Source organism: Solanum lycopersicum, chromosome 5, assembly GCF_036512215.1.
Source record: "Solanum lycopersicum chromosome 5, SLM_r2.1".
NCBI classification, from domain to species: Eukaryota; Viridiplantae; Streptophyta; class Magnoliopsida; order Solanales; family Solanaceae; genus Solanum; species Solanum lycopersicum.
Window position 1 is genome coordinate 5143883 of NC_090804.1, and position 22489 is coordinate 5166371.

At 36.2% G+C, this 22489-nt stretch overlaps 2 protein-coding genes across 3 annotated transcripts; both read right to left on the reverse strand.

Moving 5' to 3' along the window:
- Window positions 1-1081: 1081 nt before the first annotated feature.
- Window positions 1082-5774, reverse strand: LOC101256674 (putative U-box domain-containing protein 42). Of its 2 annotated transcripts, none has more exons than XM_026031057.2 (5): window positions 5509-5774; window positions 3846-4776; window positions 3164-3473; window positions 2229-3069; window positions 1082-2159 (listed from the first exon to the last, which is right to left on the reverse strand). In XM_026031057.2, the coding sequence occupies exons 2-5, from the start codon at window positions 4689-4691 to the stop codon at window positions 1403-1405; spliced, it is 2754 nt and encodes a 917-aa protein (XP_025886842.1). In that variant the 5' UTR covers window positions 4692-4776; window positions 5509-5774; the 3' UTR covers window positions 1082-1402. The 2 variants fall into 2 exon arrangements, with proteins under 2 accessions (XP_025886842.1, XP_004239445.2); XM_004239397.5 differs by having other exon boundaries at window positions 3846-5039; window positions 5509-5760.
- A 1613-nt stretch (window positions 5775-7387) lies between these two features.
- Window positions 7388-22279, reverse strand: LOC101255094 (DNA-directed RNA polymerase 1, mitochondrial). Its single transcript, XM_004238961.5, has 19 exons — window positions 21096-22279; window positions 19532-19738; window positions 19273-19400; window positions 19045-19111; window positions 18864-18922; window positions 18246-18363; window positions 17913-18026; window positions 17680-17811; window positions 17178-17594; window positions 12301-12351; window positions 11958-12028; window positions 11321-11405; window positions 10724-10876; window positions 9972-10046; window positions 9043-9132; window positions 8879-8926; window positions 8559-8673; window positions 8348-8451; window positions 7388-8143 (listed from the first exon to the last, which is right to left on the reverse strand). Exons 1-19 carry the CDS (start codon window positions 21930-21932, stop codon window positions 8033-8035), a joined length of 2982 nt encoding a protein of 993 aa, XP_004239009.1. The 5' UTR covers window positions 21933-22279; the 3' UTR covers window positions 7388-8032.
- Window positions 22280-22489: the final 210 nt, after the last annotated feature.

The window sequence follows — 22489 nt, forward strand, 5'->3', positions numbered from 1 at the left end:
TAGTAGGTAGTTTCCGTTTCCTTATACTCTCCTATTATATCTTGTTCTTTTGATTATATTATCACCTGTTATTTTCTTTAACTTCGATTACTATATTATGTTGTTGCTAGTGTTTTCAACATGATTTTTCATTATCGTATTTCCTTTTTGAATTCGTAAGTGTTACTTGAGTCGAGAAATCTTTACAAAATTGGAGTAACATCTGTCGTATGTCTACCCAACACAACTTGTGGGATTATATTTGATTTCTGAGTATGTTGTTAATAATATTTGGTTTGGTTGGTATTCAAAGAGAACAAAAGCATATAATTATTATTTTTCATAAATATTTTTTTTTTAAAATAGAAATATATATTTGTATTATTCGATGTTGCACTAAAGCATTATTACAATATGATCAATATCGTTCTCTGTCAAATAACAGTGTATACTAATTACTATTATACCAAATTACCAATTATATCTTTTCATAATAATCAAGATTTCATATTTTTATTAACGATTTATTAATATTTTAAGGGTATTTTCATGATTATCTAGACGGAATAAAAAAGACGTACAATATACATGCCCAGTGCGGTATTTTTGTAAATATTTTTTTGTAACTATATATGGGGTGACAATTTTGCCTAATTTTTGGTACGTATATAATATCATATAATATAATTTTGTTGTAATTTAATGGGCTTCATAAAAGAAAAACCCCACTAGATGCAATTATACAAACATGAAATGACAGTTCACCTTTTTCATATTAATATCAGTAGCAAATTCTCAACCAAAAATGAATAAAACAAAAATATTAAAAATATTTTTATAAAATGTCACTATATCATATGGTAATTCAACTAACAGTTACTATATCACAAAATTACTTCTTTTTTTTTCTTTCTTGTTTTCAATTTTTTTCGACTAGCAAAGTGATTTATGAGATTATAAGTTGAGTGATCATCTGACAAATCAACTTGATTTTTCGTTAGCGGTATAGGAAAAGATAATCGAAGTAGAAAGAGCTATGAGTAGGGGAAAATAAAAGTAATTGCCTTGGGGATAAAAAAAAGCACGACCTTATACTTAAAGATTTTTCTTACGCTACTTCAGGGGACCGTCCTTATATTTATAGAAACTTAAAGAGATCATCATGACTATTCAGAATAGTCATGTTTGTTCACGAACAATGATCGTGATCGTTGTGTCTGTTTAATTCAAGACATCTGTACTTATTACAAGGTAAAACTAGTTGTGTGTATACTTGTAGCTTTTTCTTACGCTACTTCAGGGGACCGTCCTTATATTTATAGAAACTTAAAGAGATCATCATGACTATTAGAATAGTCATGTTCGTTTACGAACAATGATGGGGATCTTTGTGTCTGTTTAATTCAAAGACCTCTATACATTATTACAAGGTAAAACTAGCTGTGTTAGCAAAATGTGGCATTTTGTTCAAATGCATCAAGATTTTCTCAGCCATTTCCCTTGTACAAACATCACCATGTTGAAATGCACTAACTACAGTAGCAGGGAACAACCTGTCTTGTGATATATCAGAAACAGATTTGTCCCCACCTTTTGATAGAAACTTCTCAATTAGCCAAAATGATTTGTGCCACAAGACATTTCCTCTGTGTTCCTTCACCACATTTAGTACATGTTGAATGGTTTGCATCTCAATCAGTAACTTAACACTCTTGTCTATATCGACTTTATCGTCTAGTAAAGTCGATATAGCTGATAATGCTGCTTCAACTACCTCCACATTGTCATGGTGTAAACAGGACAGTAGCCTTTCAACTGCCTTAGCATCGATTAAGCAGAAGCTGTCTTCAGCAGAACAAACGCCTCGGTGGACTGAGCATAATGGTACTTTTTCGGACTTTGAACGCAGAGACATACATCTTCTTAGTAGATTAGATTTAATGTACTTGTTGCTCTTGATTGGTGGTGGTTTTGATAAGTTGACTGATTGATTTGATAAGTTACCTAGACCAATCGCGGATAACTTTTGGACTTCATCGCTTGATGTTTTCACGAGTAACTCTGTGAATATGTATGTGAAGTTGAACGTTCTTACTACGTGCAGGATTTGATGATCGTAGAGTGTTGTTGTCAATCTGACAAGAGCTCCTACTAGACCATCAAAATATGCACTTGTGTACCTGTTGAAAATTTTATGTATTAAGTTTAAAGACTACCTTCTATACGACTAATAAGAGTGTTGAGAATACCTGCTTGTTCTTGTCCCACTGACATGGATTTTGTTGATTTGTTCTATGATTGTAGGAATTGTGTTCTTATTGACCAATGCTAGGTTGAGTGTCATGTTTTGGTGGGGAAGCTTTGCAAGAAGAGTTGCGGAGACTGCTTGCTTTTCTGTGATTAGAGGACTTTCAGATGGATTGTGAATTAGGCTCTCGGGTTGTCCTTTGGTTTTGCATAATCTGTCTGAAATTGTGTGTCCCATGAAAGGAGATAGAGTGATAAGAAGCTTAAGTGCTGCAATGCTGAGTTCTTCGTCAGGGTTATTGATGAGCTCGATTAGATTGTAGCTAGCATCTGTTTCTTTGATCACAGAGGTAACGGTAGACGAGGCTTTGGGATACTTCATAAGGCATATCAAGATTCTAACAAGGTGAAAATTCATTTCTTCAGGGGTTGAATTCTTGATCCTCTGGATGAAGTTGAATATAATGTAATCAGAAGCCAATGTGTGGCCACGCTCGTTGACTTGAAGATTCTCTAGATCTAATCCTGACTCGAGCACATTTGCAAGTATACCAGCTGCTTCTTTCTTCGAGTTCATTGGCTCATCATGAATCATTGTTCGAGTGATAATCTCTTCAATCATGATTTGGACAAGGCCAGCTTGCACAAGTGTGTTAGCATTTGGATGGTGAGAAGAAATTTGTTGTAGAGCTACAAAGGCTGCATTCCTGCTCAAAGTATTTCCACTCTCTACCATTTTGATCAAAATCGGAGAAACTCGTTCAGCAACATAGATTACGTTGTCAGGTCCAAGCACGATTTCCCCGAGGTAATGTGCCATCTCCATTTTCATCTCTTCACTCCCTACTCGAGTTTTTTGGTAGTAGTAACAGTCAGTACATGATTTTCCAAAGAAAGAGTAAGGCAAACAAATTGAAACGAGGGAGTACATGATTACCTTCGAGGAGATGATTTAAAAGTGGCTCGAGATATCCATTTTCAGCCATGTGTTTGATGTTGCTAGGATATTTCTCCAAACTTTTCAAGACTTCATCAGCTTTATCTGCAATGAATGCATCATCGGTATGTCTGTATTTGGCTGTAATCAGCATGAGGATGGCTCCAGGAACCGCCCCAACATTATAACACAGAAACTGGGATTTCGATAGCTCAATCAAAAGTCGAAGTGATGCATGTCTAATAGGCCCGTGATTACTTGACAGCATCCTTGTGACTGTAGCAATATCGATAGTTTGAGCAATTACTTCCTGCATTTGTGCCACAGCTCAACTCAGCAACATGTCTAGAGGATACTATAATTATGTCGAATGTTGAGTGGAGACAAATAAAATGTGAAATGTCATACTTCCTCCGTTTCAATCTGTTTGTTAGTCTGTTTCAAAAGAATGTCTCTTTCCTTTTTTGACAACTTTTTAGTTCTAACTTTCCAAGAGACACGTTAAAGACCACAAGATTAAAAGACGTTTTGATACATTCTACATATCTTTAGTTTAAGACCATAAGATTCTTAAACTCCGTGCCAAGTCAAAACAGACAAACAAATTGAAACAGAGGGAGTAGTAGTTGCGTGCTTTTTTTGAACTTGAAACATTTCAAGGATAGAAGAAAAAGACTATTACCTCATCATCATCTTCAGCTAAATATCGCAGTAATTCCAACGTTGCATATCTTATAGTTCTGTTTCTGTTATCCAGTAAATTCCCAAGCAGTGGTATTACACCAATGCTACGAACTTGTACCTTATTATACGGTTTTCTGAGGCAAATGCTGTTCAAATCTTCGATTGCTTTGAGTATTATATCCTGTGTCGTAGCTGAAGACAATGCTGCCCTTGCAGCCTTGATCCTTGCTGTTTCATTTCTCTCTTTCCATTCGTTTATCGTTGCTTTCAATGCCACATTAGTGCTCAGATTTCTACTCTTTAGCTTCTGGCCTGACTTTGGACATATTATTTCTTCGCGGTTATTATCAGACTTGTTAATCCATTCTGATATCGCGTCCCTCTCATATGTTACTCCACTTTCTATTGTGACAGGATCCTCCATAATCTTCTTTGTTAAAGGACAAAAGAATGTTTCGTATAGAGGTTCCATGTATTCAGACTCAGACATCCGTGGCAAATTTGTTAAAGAAACAGGACTCCGGTTCCCATGATTCTGGAAATGAAAGCCTCCGCTGATACTGCTTCTCGAATTATCACTTACATAAAGATTTGTTGAATCAGTTAGTCGAAGATTCTCCATGGAAACTTCAATATCGATAGAGTAAAGATCCGTTTCTGTTTCTGTTTCTGCTGTTTCATTAGTCATTGATTCCCTTGAATGCAACATCTTAACTTCCAACTCTGTCTGCTCCGAAACCAGATTTTTTCTTGCTACTATTGCAGCTGCACCTTTCATATCTTTCAATAGAGACTTAACCGCGATTTCTGCACATTCTTGTTCCCCATAAAAACAAGATGGCATGAGACTCAATCCTTCGGCGATATGTCTGTTCACAACTTGAAGTTGTTCTATGACAATACTTGGTTCAATCAACTGATTTTTTTGCCTATATTTTTGACATTGCTTGATCAGTTCATTAGCTAAATTCACATTTTCAAACATAGATTGTAATTTCTCTATGACATTTGTTGTTGCATTTTTTCCTATTTGCAACTCCATTATAACTGCAGAAACGCGGTATAAGTAGCTTCCAATCTCAATGAAATTCTCTTTTTCAACATCTATTGAAACTACTGATTTTATGAACTCTGATATATTTGACAACAAGGACTCAGCAAGTATGCTAACTCTGTCCTTTTCTCTATTAACCTGTGCAGTGACGAAGTCAGAAATTTCACTAACACTGTTCAAAAGTACTTTTAAACCTATATACGCAATATCATTTTCTATATATATAGTATACTTTACCAACGAAGGATGTTCAACTGACAATATGTTGCTACAACGCTAGACCTAACAACGAAGAAAATGGGGCATTGTTTCAGCTATCATTAAGCTAAAATCTGATCTAAAAGAGCCTAATCAGATTCACCCCGTTCAGTGCATATCAGATTCTCCAAAAGTAGTGCATTTAATGAGACTCCGAGCAATATATAATGCAAGAACAAACATGTTGTTATTAGTAGAAGTATAATGGATTCAACTATTATCATGTACATATTTATAACCTCTAATTACTATGTAACTATGTAATCAATCAAATATAAGCAAAAATAACTAAAAGGGCTTGTTTGGATGTGGGAAATTAACAATAAAAGAAGAGAACTAATTTACTTACCAGTATGATATCAGAATCTATACTGCCAGACATGTCCATATCCACAGTGGCTAAACTATAATGAAAGAGTGCGTAATAGTTCACTGATTGAACGTTGGGCTAAGCGATCTGTCGAAGCTGTGGGAGGTAAAAATACATTGATAGGGAAGTGTGTTATATGGTAATTCTCCAAAATCATGAAGAAGACATTTTAAGGGATGATCTGAATTAGTCATTTCTACACAAAAAAAAATAAAATTTCTTTTTCATGTTAACAACTATTATCTACTAAAATTTCTTATGTCAATTTGTGTTTTTTTAATTTTTTTTGCTTAGGTAGGTAGTTTGAAATTAAAGAAGAAATTAATAGTCAGATTAAGACTCAGTCATAACTCATATGTACTAAGACAAGATGTTTAGTAAATACTTCCTTTAGTTTTATTTTAATTTACTTAGATATTTGACTTTAGTATTTGAGCAAGTAGGATCATCAATTTTTTTTTTTTTATTTTTTTATTTAAAAAAACAATTAATATAGTCCAATAAAAGGGGGAAATCAAGAAAAGAAATGTAAAAGAGAAGAAGAAAGAACTTTTCTATTGGACTTCAATTTCTATGGAGTTGTCATGTAGATATTGAGTAGGTAGAGAGTTGCATCATTTTTGATCAATTCAACATAAGATATTATGCCTTTTGTTATCTTATCATGGTTGCCACTTTTATTTATAGTATAAGAAAATGTTTGAGAATAAAATTTTGTGTCTTTTTATCATAAATTTGATACATAAATTCGAGAGGTAAAATCAGTCATTGATAATATATTACATTACTTAAAGATGTGATTCTTCTCGAAACCCTACGTGAATGTAGAATATTTAGCGTACCTGAATGTCCTTTTTTGATATCATAAATTTCTTTCCTTTTTAATTTCTTTTCACTGACTTTTATGTCTACAACAAGCTAAGGGGGAATATTAAATATGAAGTGATAGTTGATTTAGAAGTTTTGATGAAGTTGTTCATCCAACAAAGTCTAGTCAATGAGTTGCCTCATTTTATCTTGGGTTTATGTGTGTTATATATACTGACGGTATAACTTATGTAGCTTTAACTGATAGCGAGAGAGCAGGGGGAGTTCATCTAAACCCTTTTGATTGAATATTACAAAATTTCATTTGATTTATGTGTATACTTTTTTTGAGAAAATATTTTTGGGTGTTTCAAGTTGCAAAATTTATGGGCTAATACACATGAAAAATCAAGAAAATCGTGTAATTCATAAAAGTTGACTCGTAAATGTGAAAATATGCCTTAAAAATGATAAGACTATACGTAATATTTTCTCAACACATGAAGAAAGTCTTCATAAATTTTTTTAGAAATCTATTTTGGGTGCTCCAAGCCGCCAGATCCATAGGTTAATACACACTATAGTCCCACCATTTTTAAAGTATATATTCGCTACCAACTTTTAGGAATTTTCTTGATTTCTTCGCATGAATTAGCCTATAATTCTAGCGCCTTGAAATACCCAAAAAAATTTTTGAAAACTTTATGAGAATTTCTATAATGAGTTTGAGAAACATTGCATATAATTCCACCATTTGTACAATGCATATTTTAACATTTTCGAGCCAACTTTTGGAATTAGGTGACTTTCTTGTCTTTTCATGTATATTTAGCCCTATAACTTCACAAAATAACTAATTCCGAAAAAAAATAATTATCCTGGCATTGTTGTTTTTATCCCACACTGAGGGTTGCAACTAATCTCAAGATAACTTATTTCAAAATAACTTATTCATCAACCAAACAAGCTCGATCGTGTAAAAATACTATTTCACCATCGGTACAGAGGAAAGAAGGAATAGTAGGTCCTAGCTTGGCATATCATGTACTCATTGCATGAACAATATAACTTCTTTCTATTAAAAATCTGTGAACTGTATTCTTATTACAACAAAAGCTTAGGGATATAAAGATATAAGAGGTGTAAAAAATGAGGTGACATTTCACCATAAAAGATATATACAACCTGCTATGTAAATGGTACAAAAGCAAGTAATTATAAGACATTATTGAGGAAAAACTATTGTCTTACTGTTCTACTCAGCACTATGTAGAGTCATATAAGGTCAGTCTTCATTAGTTTGTCTTTCCAGGGCTGGAAGGCGTTTCCGCTTTTGCTTACGCCTGCCTCCACATGCTTGTACACGAAAAATATTTCATCGAAACCATTAGCCCGAGTCCTTGCACTCAGTATAACTTTCTCTAGAGTAGCTTATGGGCGTAGTAACCTGACTCATCCTGGAAATCCTAAGCTTGTCCAACATGTATGGTCAATGCCACTTCCTGTAGTAGCATACGACAGGGTCATCCAAGTGGAGCAGCCAATGTGTCAGTATACACTCGTTTTTCTTGACTTCCAGCGCAGCAGTTGGCCTAGCGCCATCGATCCAAGAGTTTGAAGATCCCATTGAGTTTTGTCATTGTAGGGAGAAAGCAAACACCAGACCACATAAAATCGAAAAAATAAGACTGCTCGACTAGTTGAAAAAATAGGGAGATTCAAGAACTTCTCTTAGATCGAAATCACCCCGCTCCGGTAACGGGGGGAACTGCAAGTCAGGGAACGACTGCTGAAAACTCTCCAATAACTGTTGAGAATTAACAGTGTGTCAATAATTTGAGACACAGTATACTTTAGCCTTTAGTAGTCTTATCTTGAAGAAAACATAAGCAAAATCCAATGCAAATTTGATGAAGGATAAGAAGGGCTACAAGCAGGATACAGTAGATTGAAGTTTGTTTAAAGCGAGAACCATTAATGTCTTGAAGGGAAACTTTCAAAGAACACTTACATTTTCCAGTATGGGTGCGTCGTAGAGTTCAACAAATTTTTCTCTCAAAATCTTGTTCATTTGGTCAACATCAGATGCATGTGTCCAGTATGAATCATGCACTCCTGCCACCAATATTGGAATGAAAACGTTAGCATGTACCTTTGACGCTTATTCACATGGGCACTTGACATTTCATGTAACCAAAAAGAAAATAGGCAGCAATACAGACCTGCAAAACTTAAGCCAGCTTCTTTGCAGGCAATGGCAGTCATCATCATGTGGGAACCATCAAGAGAGTGAACAAAATTTGGAGGAAATGCTGTTCTCTGTCGCTTAACCATTACCTATAATTTATGATAAGAGCATGAATAACAGAAAACACCACCTAACTTCCAACTTATAGTCAAATGATACGCAATTCAGTCATTGATCCAACATCTCCAATTAGTTTCACATTTTTGAACAGTGTAATTACATGTTATTCATCTTTTTGTTTTGTTGTATAAGCATTATAAGTGAAGGGATAAGACAAGTTAAATGCAAGCCAACCTTATCTGTTTCACGCTGTAATGTCAAAATCTGAAGAGAAGTTTTAATCTGCATAGAGTTTAAAGTCTCAAATAGTCAGTGATCTTCGAATATGAAATATGTCAAAGACATAAGGTAGTTTGAAATTTTTTGCAATTTAAGCTTTGAATGCATTAGAACATTACAAGATGCCTTCCTAATTTGCGGTAAGGTTGCACAACAGGAAGTCCAAGTGGAGTAGTCCATCGTACAGGCTGGTTTTCCATGGCTATAATCTGGATAATGAAGTGTTAACCATTAATAAAAAGAAAATGAGACCATAAAAACTTCAAAATCCATCGAAATGAAAAAAAAAAATCAGGAGCAACATAATCAGGTGATACTGGTGTTTGACATTATTTTTTTTCAATTCCTCGACCTTCAAAACATTTCCCATCTGATAGGGTTTTCCTCCCTAAGGTTACAATTGAAACAAAGCACTTTCAAATTCATCGACTACCACACATTGAGTCCAATTAGGGGGTAACAATATATAATTTTTCATCCCAGAGTTATAGTATTATTCGTCCCCCCCACCCCCACCCCTCTTTTATTTTTTAAAATTCTATCACTACCGATTATTTCAATATCGTATCATCTTGCTGTTGTTTGTATTTGTTGCTATTGCCACTTCTTCACTGTTTGCTCAGCCGAAGGGTGTTTTGAATTCAGACTTCTCTACCTTCTCAAAGGTAGGGGAAGGTCAGCATACGCTCCATCCTCTCCAAACCCCACTTGTGGGAACACCCTGGGTTTGTTGTTGTTGCAATGTTAGCTTATGCTACTGCTTTTCACATCCAATATAGACCAGAACATGTGGAAGCATCAAATATTTTTTTAGTTCCAGCATATATATTCCTAAAGATCAGCTTCTGTACTAATATCAGAACAAGGAAGTCACTGAACTAGGATCAGGGAATAGACAGCAGGGGACATTTAAACAGACCACCGAGACACAAATTATGAATCATACTTGAAATTCTTAACAGGATTAACTACTAAAAATTTAATTCAATAACTCAAAATTTAATACATGACAAATTAATTAATGAGATAATTGGAATAAAAAGCAAACCTTTGCACAATCTCCAAGCCAACTCATGATACTTCTGGCTGCTTCAAACATCTCTCCTAAGGCAGTCAAGGTGGTCTGACCATGTGTGAAAAATAATTAGACCAAGTGCATAAGCAGATACAGAACAGCATTTGAAGGAAGATTGATGCTAAATAGACAACAGAAAGTATATACATGAAATTCAACAGCAACCTCAAGGACCTCTAAATGTAGTTACATAATGTTTCAAACCACCCACTCCATCCCGGAACATCGGAATTTGACTCCCAAAGGTCAGAGTTGGTGTTGTCCAAAGCCACATTCAAGACTAAATGTAGAAATATGTTACACCATGAAATGGCAAAATGATTAACTACACGCAAGTACAATCATGTACTATGTAGAAGATTTAGAATTTTGTAAGACTGCATAAATTTATCTGAAAATATGTTTGACCAAAGTTAAATTTGATCGATATGGACGCAAGTTCTAGAATTGGGGTAATACTTCACTTTGCATGGGTAACTAGAAGATAGTTTGCATAGACAACAGTGAAAAGACTAACCACATTAATCTTATATATATATATATATATATATATATATAAGTGATGACCCATATTAATGTTAGATACCACTTCAGGACAAACCACAAGGAAAGGATTATCTATTTGAGATGGATAGATTTTTTTCGCTAAGCCATAACTTTACTATAAATCCGTTTATATGATTATAAAGAAAAGCCAAGAAGATTTGAATAATCTAAGTTCATACTTTTGCCGCATAACACGCTGCTGCAAACAACTCATTATCATCTTCAATGGCACCACGCTCCTTCAATCTTCTCTTAATTTGGTCACGAGCACCAATATACGTGACACCGTACACTGATGTCATCACTGTTTGCTTGACCAACTTTCTGTCCACCTGAGTTAGCAATTAAAAGCAATGTGTTACAGAAGAAATATTATTCAGCTCATCAGAATGATGCTCTGACGAGTGAAGAGTAGTACAAATCAGTTCAGAGGATTAAGTTTGATTATCTTTTGCTATTTCATTCATGATGTAAGCTGGAGTATGCTAATGAGGCAGAAACATTGTTAGAATTCATAGAATCCATCAGTTGAAGAGGAACATACTTCTGGTTTTCTTCTTTTTGTTCACTTTTACAGAAATCAATCACTCTATTTGTGTTATTTATTAATACAAATACCTCTCCAAAAAAACTATCCAGTGTCTATCATTCAGCCGTTAATCAAACATAGAAACCAATTATAGATGTATGCCCCTCATATAACTCCATAAAACTCTGAAAAAAATCCATCATTGCAGTACATAAGCCTGAAGAATTTAAACACGTTAAAGACAAACCTGGTTGATTAACAGCCTGGCACGCATCACATTTGGATCAGTTGCAGGATCTTTATCTGCATCTCTCTTCATAATATCAAGAACTCTGGTTGAAGAAAGAAACTTACAATCATCATATAGAAAAAGTATAGGAACTAGATTAATGACAAAAGAATTCCTATCACAGAAGGAAAGGATAATTGTTGATCCAACCTATCAATTTTGGCATCATTACATAGGTTACTGAAATAGGAAAATAGAATCATTTTCATGCAGAACTAGTACTAGAATATTATTTACACTATCACACAAATGATCCTCTCTATATATGAAATTTACATCTAGTCCTGAGTCCGACAATCACAATTACAAGTTTACAACAACTTAAGTTTAAGCATCTCTCTATCACAAGAAAAAATGGGAGATATATTATCAATCTATAATCTTCTTTTTTTTTTGACAAAGGTAACAAATTATCAATCTATAATCTCTTCTCACCAAAGACAAGACACAGTGAATTTGATCAAACTTCCTGCAGCATTTTCTACAGCTGGTCTCAGACTCAAGTCTTCTAGGATTAAAAAAGCCGCATTGAAGGAGTGAAAGCAAAAGAAAGGAAGTAGGGAAAGTGCAGTTTAGTAGCTAAATAGTAACTCACCGAGCAGCAATTCCAGAGTATACATCAGCAGGCTTGTCTCCAGCAACAAGATTGACTGCAGCTGCTCCTAACTGTAAAGTAATCCAAACTCGGTCAAAACTTGCCAACTCAAAACATGTTAGCACCATTTAGGATAAATTCTGTTGTACACAACACAAAACTATGCCATAATTTTGTCAAGCACATTTGAATGCTGAATTAGCTAATGCTGCAACTCAAGCCCAGAGCAGGCATACTTGATATCAAACAAAGACAGCTTATTCAATGGATCTTTTTTTGAGTAAATATTCAATGAATCAATCTTACAGTCTTAAAAAAGGCAACAAAAAAGGACATGCATTACCTTATCCCTTCCAAGGGCAGCATAATGTTGTAGCCCATTGCACGACCCATCCTTCATTAAAATTCATAAGCAGACAATCAGATCACACTGTAGGTAAAACTTCAAAACATGAGGTATGCATGCAACTCAACATTTTAGGTAAAGGCTAAAACTACCACATATTAGAATGTTTAGTTCATCCTTTTGTGATTAACAGATGGTTCTTCAACAATAGATTTTCTTAGAAGATAGGGATTTATTTATTCATGAGTTCAATTTTCCTAAAGATTTCACGAAAAATAGGAATTATTAAGGATGTAATATTGATTACATGAGAAAGATGAACTAAAGGTATTAGTCATAAAGCACAACAACATACCCAGTAATTTGGACTATTACATGCAATACTAACTTAGTGTAGGTGAAATACGAGTTGCACTAAATTAATGAAAAAATTATAGGATCCCCACAAGAACAACAAAATGAGATGAGAGTTTACAACCTCAATCATACAACCGCTGAAAGTAAGCTTAAACAAATATCACACAGCATTCAAGAAAACATGGCCTATCATTCGGGATGAAGTCTCAGTGCTGCAATTTGTTCAGACTACTCGGATGTTCAAGGGCATAAATTGCACCACTGTCAGATTGATTCCTGAAGTACAGAATCATTCATCTACCAGAGAACTTAGACCAATGTCTTGTTTTACTGAGACAAGGTGACCGCCTGGCACCCTTTTTATTTATCTCAACCATGGAAGGACACAGCAAAGATGAAGCATTGCATAAGGGGTTTTAGGGTGGACAATAGTGCACAAAATGGCTTGGAGATTACCCATCTGCAATATGCAGATGATACTGTCATTTTGTGAAGCAATGACAGGGCAAATGTTGATCCTAAGAGTAATATTCATCATCTTTGAAGCAGTCTCTGAATTACATATCAATTGCGGGAAGAGTTTCATTTATCCCGTAAATGAAGTGGCTCAGGTGGAGAGTCTGGCAGGGGTTTTGGATGGTAGGGTAGGGGAACTACCAACAATGTACCTAGGTATCCATTGGGGGAAGAGCAAATCAATAGGGATCTGGAATGGAGTGATAGAAAAATGCAAAAAGAAGCTAACCAACAGGAAGAGCCAATATCTGTCTAGGGGAGGTAGATTAACCATGGTTAATAGTGTGCTGGATGCAATACCTGCTTATATGATGTCTATGTTCCCAACACCAGACAAGGTCATACAGAGGATAGATGCTTTGAGAAGAAATTTCTTTTGGCAGGGAAGTGAAGATAAAAAGTAGTTTCATCTAGTCAAGTGAGAAGAGGTCATAAAAAACAAGAAAGAGGGGGGACTGGGGATTAGGAACATGAAGAAACAAAACAAAAGCCTAATGTTGAAATGGATTTGGAAGTTTATGACAGGAGAGAATATGCTATGGAGAGAGGTGATCAGGGCAAAATATGAAATGGAGAAAGGCGGATGACAAAGATGGTAACTACACCATATGGATGTGGTATCCGGAGATCAGTAAGAAATCTTTGGCCTCTGTTTCGTTCTAGAATCAGATTCCAGGTGGGTAATGGAATGAAGGTGTTATTTTGGGAGGACAAATGGATAAGCCCAAAGAACCCTGAAACAATTATTCCCAGACTTATATACACTAAGCTTTCAACAAAATGCAACTATGGCTGAAATGTGGACAGGACAGGGGTGGAACTTACAACTTAGGAGGAATCTAAATGATTGGGAGATGGGGAACATAGTGGCCTTCCATGATACAATGGCAAAATTTAGTAATCTGACTACGGAAGAAGACAAGGTTGTATGGAAGGTCGGCAGCAAAGGGGTTTTCAGTGTCAAGTCAGCTTACAAAGATCTCAATCATTCAAATCAAATGAAGGATAGAGCTCTGGCCATGGCAGATGATATGGAAACCTAAAATCCCATACAAGGTAAACTGTTTCACATGGATAATAGCAAAGGAAGCAGTGCTGACACAAGAAAATATAAAGAAGAGGAAGTTCCAACTATGCTCAAGATGCTATTTATGTGAGGAACATGCAGAGACAGTCGACCATCTCTTTTTGCATTGCAAATGGACAGATCAATTATGGAGAATATTCAGCAGCCTTAGGAAGATCACTTGGGTGAAACCAAGAAACATAGTACAACTCCTAAATTGTTGGATCAATATAGGCAATACTACAATTAAGGAGGAGAGATGGAGGATTATCCCAGCTTGTATATGGTGGACAGTGTGGAAAGAAAGGAATCAAAGATGTTTTGAGGGCAAGAAGTACAATTTGCAGAATTTCAAGATGAACTGGATAGCTCTTTATTATTTTTGGTGTAAGCAGAAAGTTGTACAGGCAGAAGAACTTTTTGATGTTATAGACTATTTCTGACAAAAAGCACAGTTGGAATCAGTCTAGTTTGTGATACTTTTGGAAGGGGGGCTCTTTTGATGTAGTATACGGTATACCTTTGGATAAATAGGAAAAAAAGTTATCACTCTCAAAAAAAAGTTGATCTATGAAGTACTCACAAATGAGAATGTGGAATGTTATGAACTGTCTGGTGGATTGTAGTCAAGCAGAATTTGTTCAAGGAAGGGTTATCACTGACAATATTCTACTCAGTAATGAATTAGTAAAGGGGTATCACCTATGTGCATGCTCAATATTGACATGCAAATAAAGCCTATCAGCCTATATTTCGTGTCATAATTGAATGGCTAATGGCATGTGTGCAGATAGTGTCCTATTCCATCATTCATCATTAATGGTAAACCATTCAAGCCTTTTGAAGCTAAGAAAGGCTTGAGACGAGGAGATTCATTGTCCCCATTCTTGTTTGTTTTAGCAATGGAACATCTAAGTAGACTATTGAGGCAATGGATGAAGATCCGAAACTTTTAACTGTCATCCTACATATGCCAAATTGAACCTAATCCAACTTGGTTTGCAGGTAACTTACTCCTGTTTTGTAGAGGAGATGCTATGTCAGTCTAATACCTATTTGATCAGTTTCAATGTTTCTCACAAGCCTCTGCCCTTAATTGCTATCCATTAAAAGGATCTGTTTATTGTGGGGAAATACTGGGAATCTAGGGCTTCAATAAAGGTGAACTCCTTATAAGACTGTTAGGGGTGCCTTTGAGTACAAAGAAGGTGTCAACTGTCCGCCCTTGATAGATAAGATCTTGAGTAGGACAGAGTCTTGGACCTCAAAGTTCTTATCCTATGTAGGTAGAACCAAGTTGATTAAGTGCCTGTTTGGATTTGACTTATTTTAGGTGCTTTTAAACCAAAATAGTTTTTAAGTAGTTTTGAAGTGTTTGGGTAAAGTTAGAAAGTGCTTATAAGCACTTATTTTAAAGCCAAAATAAGCAAAAATAAGCAAAAAGCCATAAGTTAGAAATCATAACTTATGGCTTTTGACTTAATAAGTCATAAGCCAAAAGCCAATCCAAACAGGCCCGAAGTCAGTCAGTGTTCTGGGCTCAGATATTTATCCTTCCAAAGAAAGTGGTAAAGATAATTGAAACTACAAGTGGAAGATTTTTGTGGATTGGAGGAGTTGATTTATCAAAGAAGTACATCTAGCCTGGGATAGAATTTGCCAACCTGAGACAGTAGGAGGCCTTGAAACAAAGCTGTCATGATCAAACTACTGTGGAACTTGAGTCAGAAGAAAGACAAGCTCTGAGTAAGATGGATTCACAGCTCACTGATATTATGGGAAGAACATGAACTTTTTTGTTGGACATTGCCAAGCAGGCATCATGGATTGTTCAAAGGATTCTGAAAGCTACTAAATATGTGGATCATGCAGTATGTCTGAGCTGCAGAGTTTGACACCATTTTCAACTAAGCTGTCAACGGCTCTCTTGAGTCTTGAGGCATGATTAAGCCGAAAAGTAGGTTTTGTGCTATGCCTCCTTTAAGCAGCACTTTAATATATAGGAGCTAAGGCATGCACCTCATTGCCCGTGGCTTCTGCCTTGAGGACAGCAACACTTGAAAAAATATTTTACTTAATTGTATGTTTTCAATTCTTTTGTGTGCGTAATTTGGTCTGATATTAATCTTGAACACATATTTATATTTTTTTCATAGCACCTTCATTCATGAAATCCCAAGGTTAACTGCTAGCCCATGACTTTGGGACCTCAACTATCTAAATGGCGCCATTAATTTGAGGCCATTCACACAAACCGAAATCTCTTGTAGGAAATCCCCCCTCCCCAAACCTGGTTCATCACTATGCTAGCAAGATTCAACTATTAGGATGACCATCGAAACCCTAAGCCTAGGCAACTTTTCTTCTTCTTTTTGTTGAAAATGGTAATGTTGTATTCTTCAGCATTAAGGATATGCTGGTGACCTGCAAACAGAGGGGAACAAAAGAAGAAGAAAAAAATACTTACAAAGATCCTAATAATTCTACAATCTGTTCTGTTTCCTCTAAACCTTTCTCTTTACACCAAAAATAAAGGGATACAATACAATCCCATATAACCTTCTGAATGGAATTGGACATATCTTCGAAGTTTTACTATTTCTTTCTTCCCATACTGTCCATCTAATGCAATGTGGGATTATCCTCCAGTATGCCTTTTGGCAACTTTCATCAACCTTTCAAATTAATTAAGGAAATCCTAAAACCATGAGAATAACGTCACAGCATAATACTATGGAGTCACAAGTAATATACCACTCAGTAACCATCTAGACTAGTTGTGGGCATCATCTAGAATAAGTGGAAGTACACAAATGCACAACATAAATTTTGCTTTTCAATCCTGCAGCCCTCTCATCTATGGAGCCTTCAAGAGGTTCAAGCTAAGCACACAAATTACGAACTCCACCACAAACATTCTCGCATTATCTATTACCTGGTGAATGGGCATATGAGATATAGAGGTCTCTGGAGAAGGGCTTCTCAATGCTTCAGATATACTAATACATGTTGCTAAGCATTGAAAGGGATCTTCCGCCCCCAACCACCAACGCCTTCCTTCCAGTGGCCTGTCTGCAGAGTCAAAAATATCCTCCACATGGTTTTCACTGAATGCTGCACGACCTTCACATGATAACTTATCAACACCACCACCATATACATTTGCTAGATGTATCTTCAGCCAGCGTAAACCAGACTTTCCAAGTGGGCGCCCCTCAGAGAATTCGAGGATGCCACGGCATAAATCAGAACCAAGATGGTTCAAATACGGGTGCATGGGGTATGCACGACCACGAAAATCAAGGTTATGTGGATAATAAAAACCCTCTTCATCCTTCATTTTCCGCGCAACCTGCTCTTCAAAAGCAAAAGGTCATGGAATACCATACATCAACACAGGAAAAAGTGGAATAACATAAGACGAGGATATAACTTACAGCTAATTTGAGTTCAATATCACACCGCTGAGAATGCCTCTCGCAGTTCTCTTTTTTTGCAGCTTTAACTTTCCACTTCCATTTCTTGATTTCTTCTTCATTTTCGGTGTCTGGCTCTTCTGGTAAAGGTACCTGAAATCAACTCACCTCTAAGAAAGCATGCATATGGTTAAACAACCCTCAAAGAGCAAAAAGGAAACAAATTTTCAACATCATGTAGCAATGTCACCCACATCTTCCCTGTCGACTAAATCAGCAAGACGGCCTCCACTAGCCCATATTCTGTCTAATATGCCAAGTACCCTTTTATTCACCCTCCATTTGGTATTACCAAGAGTGTCAAGTGCCTGAAAGGCCAAAATATAGAAAAGTGAAAGTGAGTCCTGATTTTCTTTCTCCATCTTTTTTTGGGGGGATAGGGGTGGGGGGGCTTGAATTTTGGATACTACATATAGAAAGGTGAAAACGAGTCCTGATTTTCTTTCTCCGTCGTTTTTTTCGAGGGGCTGGTGGCTGGGGGGCTCGAATTCTGAATACTACATATAAGGAAACATTTGCCTGCAGACCTGGAATACAGGTTCCAACTGCTTCTTTGGAACTCTTTTAACTGCTTCACGCTGCTGTTTTGCTCCATGTGTCCGCATAATGTATGATGGTAAAAATAAGTATGCACCTCTGTCATACCTGCCAGAAAATGTGGAAATTTAACCAATCCATACATGGTTCTGAGACCTAATGGCTGGAATTACCAAACCAAGCAGCCGATGCAAATATGTGGTCCTATCACCAACACAGGAAGTCAATAAGCCTCATTCACATATCAGTTTAGCTTCTTCTGAACAGACATCTAATTACCACTGACCAAAATTTTTAACTGTGACTCTGAAGATCAATAAAGTTCTTCAGGAAGAAGTAAATACCAATAACAGGTCACACAGTAATGGTTACTCGGAGGAACTTCGGCCAGTAAATCTAGCAATACAAACAAGTGGGAGAAACCTCAATCCACAAATACTATCTTGAGAATGGATTTCGACGCACCTCAAAGGTACTAAGTTCCGGCCAACAAGAAACAAAAGCTTTTATTCACAAGGGAAAAAAAGGAGAAAATAGAATAGAGTAATTATCTGAACTCAAATATCTAGCATACATACTGGAATACAAGAGAAGATCTGCATACTAACCCTGACCAATTCTGTGGAGGAACCAGCATCGGCATATATGGAATCACCATATGTCTAGCCTGTTCGGGAGAAAAGATTTACTGTCATTTTACGTAATTCCTCTATGGCAATTGATTATGTAAGCAGGAGAATCACAGTATCACCCAACGGGCAATGAGTATCTGTGAAATACTGCACTCACAGTTTTATCCAAGCCTTTACGAACAAGTGGATCACATTGAATCACACCATATCTTCTGCTACCTTTCCTGTACTCACGGAAGCCACAAAAAAATCAAAAATTAATGGTTCGGAGATGTTATCTACATCAAACCCCATGATGAAAAGAATGGATTTCTTTTCTTGTTTTCCTCTATTTCTATTGAGGCAACCGAGGGAAAAGGATTCGTCGAGTTAAGTTTGTACTCACACTGTATCTACAGTTTTGAGGGTGTGCATAAATGCTGGGCGAATATCTGGGGGACAATCCTCTAACTGGTCATTTGGAGGCTGTATATAGGCGGTTTCTATTAATATCTGAATCAATCTGCAGCCAACCTATAAAAAGGCATTACTTTCAGCAAAAAAAAATCACAAACTATCATAAATACAAGGGCATGCCCAGGAAAGGAAGCTCCAATACTGATCATACAAAGGTGAACAAAGGGAAGACACTGTTGAAGTCAAACCTTGACAAGGTTGTCCTGGCCCCAAGGTTTTTCATCATCTTGCTGCTTCACAATTTTTCTAACCTGCTGCAGCTTCTGTTTCTTCATCAAGATTTTTACTTTTTTCCTCAGCCTCTCTCTTTCTTTCATAATATCACCAGCTGTTTCTTCCAAGGACCCATCCAATGCATTTTTCTTGGTCTTCTCCAAAAATCTATGTATTCTGGCCTGAGAAGGAATTGAAATAGGACCAATGAACTACACAAGCATGGCTGAACAGCTCTCATTTTGTTCTATACTTTTTGATTAGTCATGAGAAATGTTTCTGGACATAGGCTAGCAAATGGAGACAACAAAAGAAGAAACCATGAAGTTCCCAATAGCCTAAAATAGCAATTGATACAACAGCACAATATACGAGAGGTGATTAATGTAACAGAAGAACATACAATACAACAACTCATAAGAACAGGCTGTACTTCGAGTGCCTGTCGTTTGGGTGGCAAGTGTCTTCTGCTTAATAGGAACACGTCATCATGTGTTTAGATGTTCAATCAGAACAGGTAGTTCAAGTGTCTAAACAAAATTTACTGGTAGTCGATGTATTCAGCATTCGTTTTTTAGTCAATTTTGGGATACACACGAGATGCCATTGAGTATTGATGATAGGGTGCTCATTGTGGAGAACCATGTTTTTTTGTAGATTCTACCACTTTTTGTATACCGGGTACTCATTGTGGAGAACCATGTTTTTTGTAGGTTCTACCACTTTTTGTATACCACTTGTATACAGTATACCAGGGTTTCTCCCAAACAAATAAAAAGAGAGATTTTGGCTGCTCTATTCACCCATATTGACACTGCATCATAATACATTTGAAACTAGGAAATGGAAAGATATTGCAGCCTCTCCAAGTTCCATTGACATTTTCAGTGAAAAGATTGCCAATAAAATTAAACAAGTTACGGCAGAGAAGAAAATACAAGCTTGCATAAATCAATATAAGACAAGCGCACAAAAGGATATAAAATCAACAGGAATATCACCCTAACAAAGCAACTTTTCCCCTCACCACCGGGGATGTAAAATTTTAATCTATTTCAAATTATGCGTCTGTGCTATCGCTTTCTTCCATCTATTCTTTCCAGATGAGGGGGAATTACTTAGCACATGGTCACTAAAAACCCCATAGGACAAAATTTTAGTTTCCTAAGAGATAATGAAACACCAATATTTCACTCCAATAAAGAATCTATTGGCATATGTCGCTATGAGGTTTTGTTGATAACTCTTAGGAACATACAACAAATGTACCAGAGAATACACTCATAAACAACAATGCAAGTATAAAAAAAAAGTTAGTCCTCGTATAAGGGTCCATTCTGAAAAAGAGAGCTAACACATAGGGAGTGCTGGTCTCATCCTCTTCTACTATTATCATTATTCAATATAGTGTATTACAATCTTATCCAAATACATAAAATTGCATGACATGCACATATTTGGACTCAATAAAATGTTTAAGGAATCTAAAACAAAAGCAATAAAAGGTAATTTCAAAATCCCCAATGGACAGAGACGAACCTCGTGCTCAATTGCTTCACCAATGTGGGAAGCAGCTTGCACCACTCTAGCACTACCACTTCCTCCACCCGTCATTAGCAACCCCATCAACTTGTGCATTGTAATCACAGCCATCATTTCAGCAGGCAACTGATCAAAGAAGGGTGCATAAGCCCCGCGGTTCTTACCTTCATCGCACAACTTCTGTTCAGCAGCTATGGCATCCTTCAATGGCTCAAACCAACCCAAGAACAAAGATTTAATATACGGCAAGTTTGGTGCCAGCTTTTGCTCACACATATCCATCAGCAACTCCTGATACTCCTTAGCCGCATCTTCCCATGCTTCAGTTTCTACCTTAATCTGTCTTCTCCTAAGCAAATTATACTTCCCAATCCCCATCCCACCTACAGTTTTCGGCTGCTTTGGCTGCAAATTGGTCTTCAAAGCCTCATTTTCTTTGTTCATTTCCTCAATTAATTCTTGAATTTCATCAATATCTTCTTCAGATGTAGAAGCAATAGCCTCTGCAGCACTACCATAACTCCTCAAAACTCCTAAAGATCCACAAACTCGAAAATCTCCTTTAACTCTAGAAAATATTGAACTCTCAGAAAAACCCAAGTAGTGATTCCTACAACTATCTTCACACATCCCATCTAAACACCTACTTTTACCATTAACTCTAGAAAAGATTGAACTTTGAGACACACCCAAGTTGGGATTTCTATAACCTTCTTCACACAAACCTTGTAAAGGTCTGGTCTTTCTAAAAGACTGAGCAAAACCAAGAAAATCTGAATCATGGGTATTCCTCAATTTTCTTGAATAAACTTGTTTTGATATGTATCTCCACATATTCAGTGGATCTTTTGTTGGAAAACTGAACAGCAAAGATTACCACAAACAACCAATAAGCTGAAATAAAGGTAAGGGGAACTTTGGAATGGTTGCTAGCATCGAAAGGGAAAATCTTGAGAAGAAAAGATGGTGAAAAGAGAAGCAGAGAAGGAGGAGTTTGGCAATGGAGGCTGCCTTAAACCCTTCCAAAAACCTACTCTTTTCGTTACTAAGAATTAGCAAATACTATCCGGGTTAAAATTTTAACTTAATTGGATGACCCGAACCGACCCGTTTACACTGAAATTCAGAATATTTTTTTATTTTTTTAGTTTTTTAACCCAAAGAAATTTAGAATTTCCTCCAAACTCCAAAAAGAAAAAGATATGTAATTTATAAAAATGTTACCTATTTTTAAGTTATTCCACAAAACTATTAATTTAGAGATAATAATATGAAGCTTTTGCCATATTCTCTCATTTGCATGTTGGACTTATAGTTTGACTTTTTCTGTAAAATATATTTTTTGTTATATTTTCATATTTATCATTAAATAAATAAAATTGGTTTGAGAG

Excerpts from the sequence above, each read along its gene's own strand:
- LOC101255094 (XM_004238961.5), bottom strand. The coding sequence starts at position 21,932 with ATGTGGAGATACATATCAAAACAAGTTTATTCAAGAAAATTGAGGAAT. Across the intron at positions 10,047-10,723 it reads CAGCGTGTTATGCGGCAAAA|ACCACCTTGACTGCCTTAGG; the intron begins GTATGAACTTAG and ends ACACATGGTCAG. Across the intron at positions 8,674-8,878 it reads TACAGCGTGAAACAGATAAG|GTAATGGTTAAGCGACAGAG; the intron begins GTTGGCTTGCAT and ends CATAAATTATAG.
- LOC101256674 (XM_004239397.5), bottom strand. The coding sequence starts at position 5,547 with ATGGACATGTCTGGCAGTATAGATTCTGATATCATACTG. Across the intron at positions 5,040-5,508 it reads TAGATTCTGATATCATACTG|GTTAATAGAGAAAAGGACAG; the intron begins GTAAGTAAATTA and ends GTCACTGCACAG. Across the intron at positions 3,070-3,163 it reads TTTAAATCATCTCCTCGAAG|GGAGTGAAGAGATGAAAATG; the intron begins GTAATCATGTAC and ends AAACTCGAGTAG.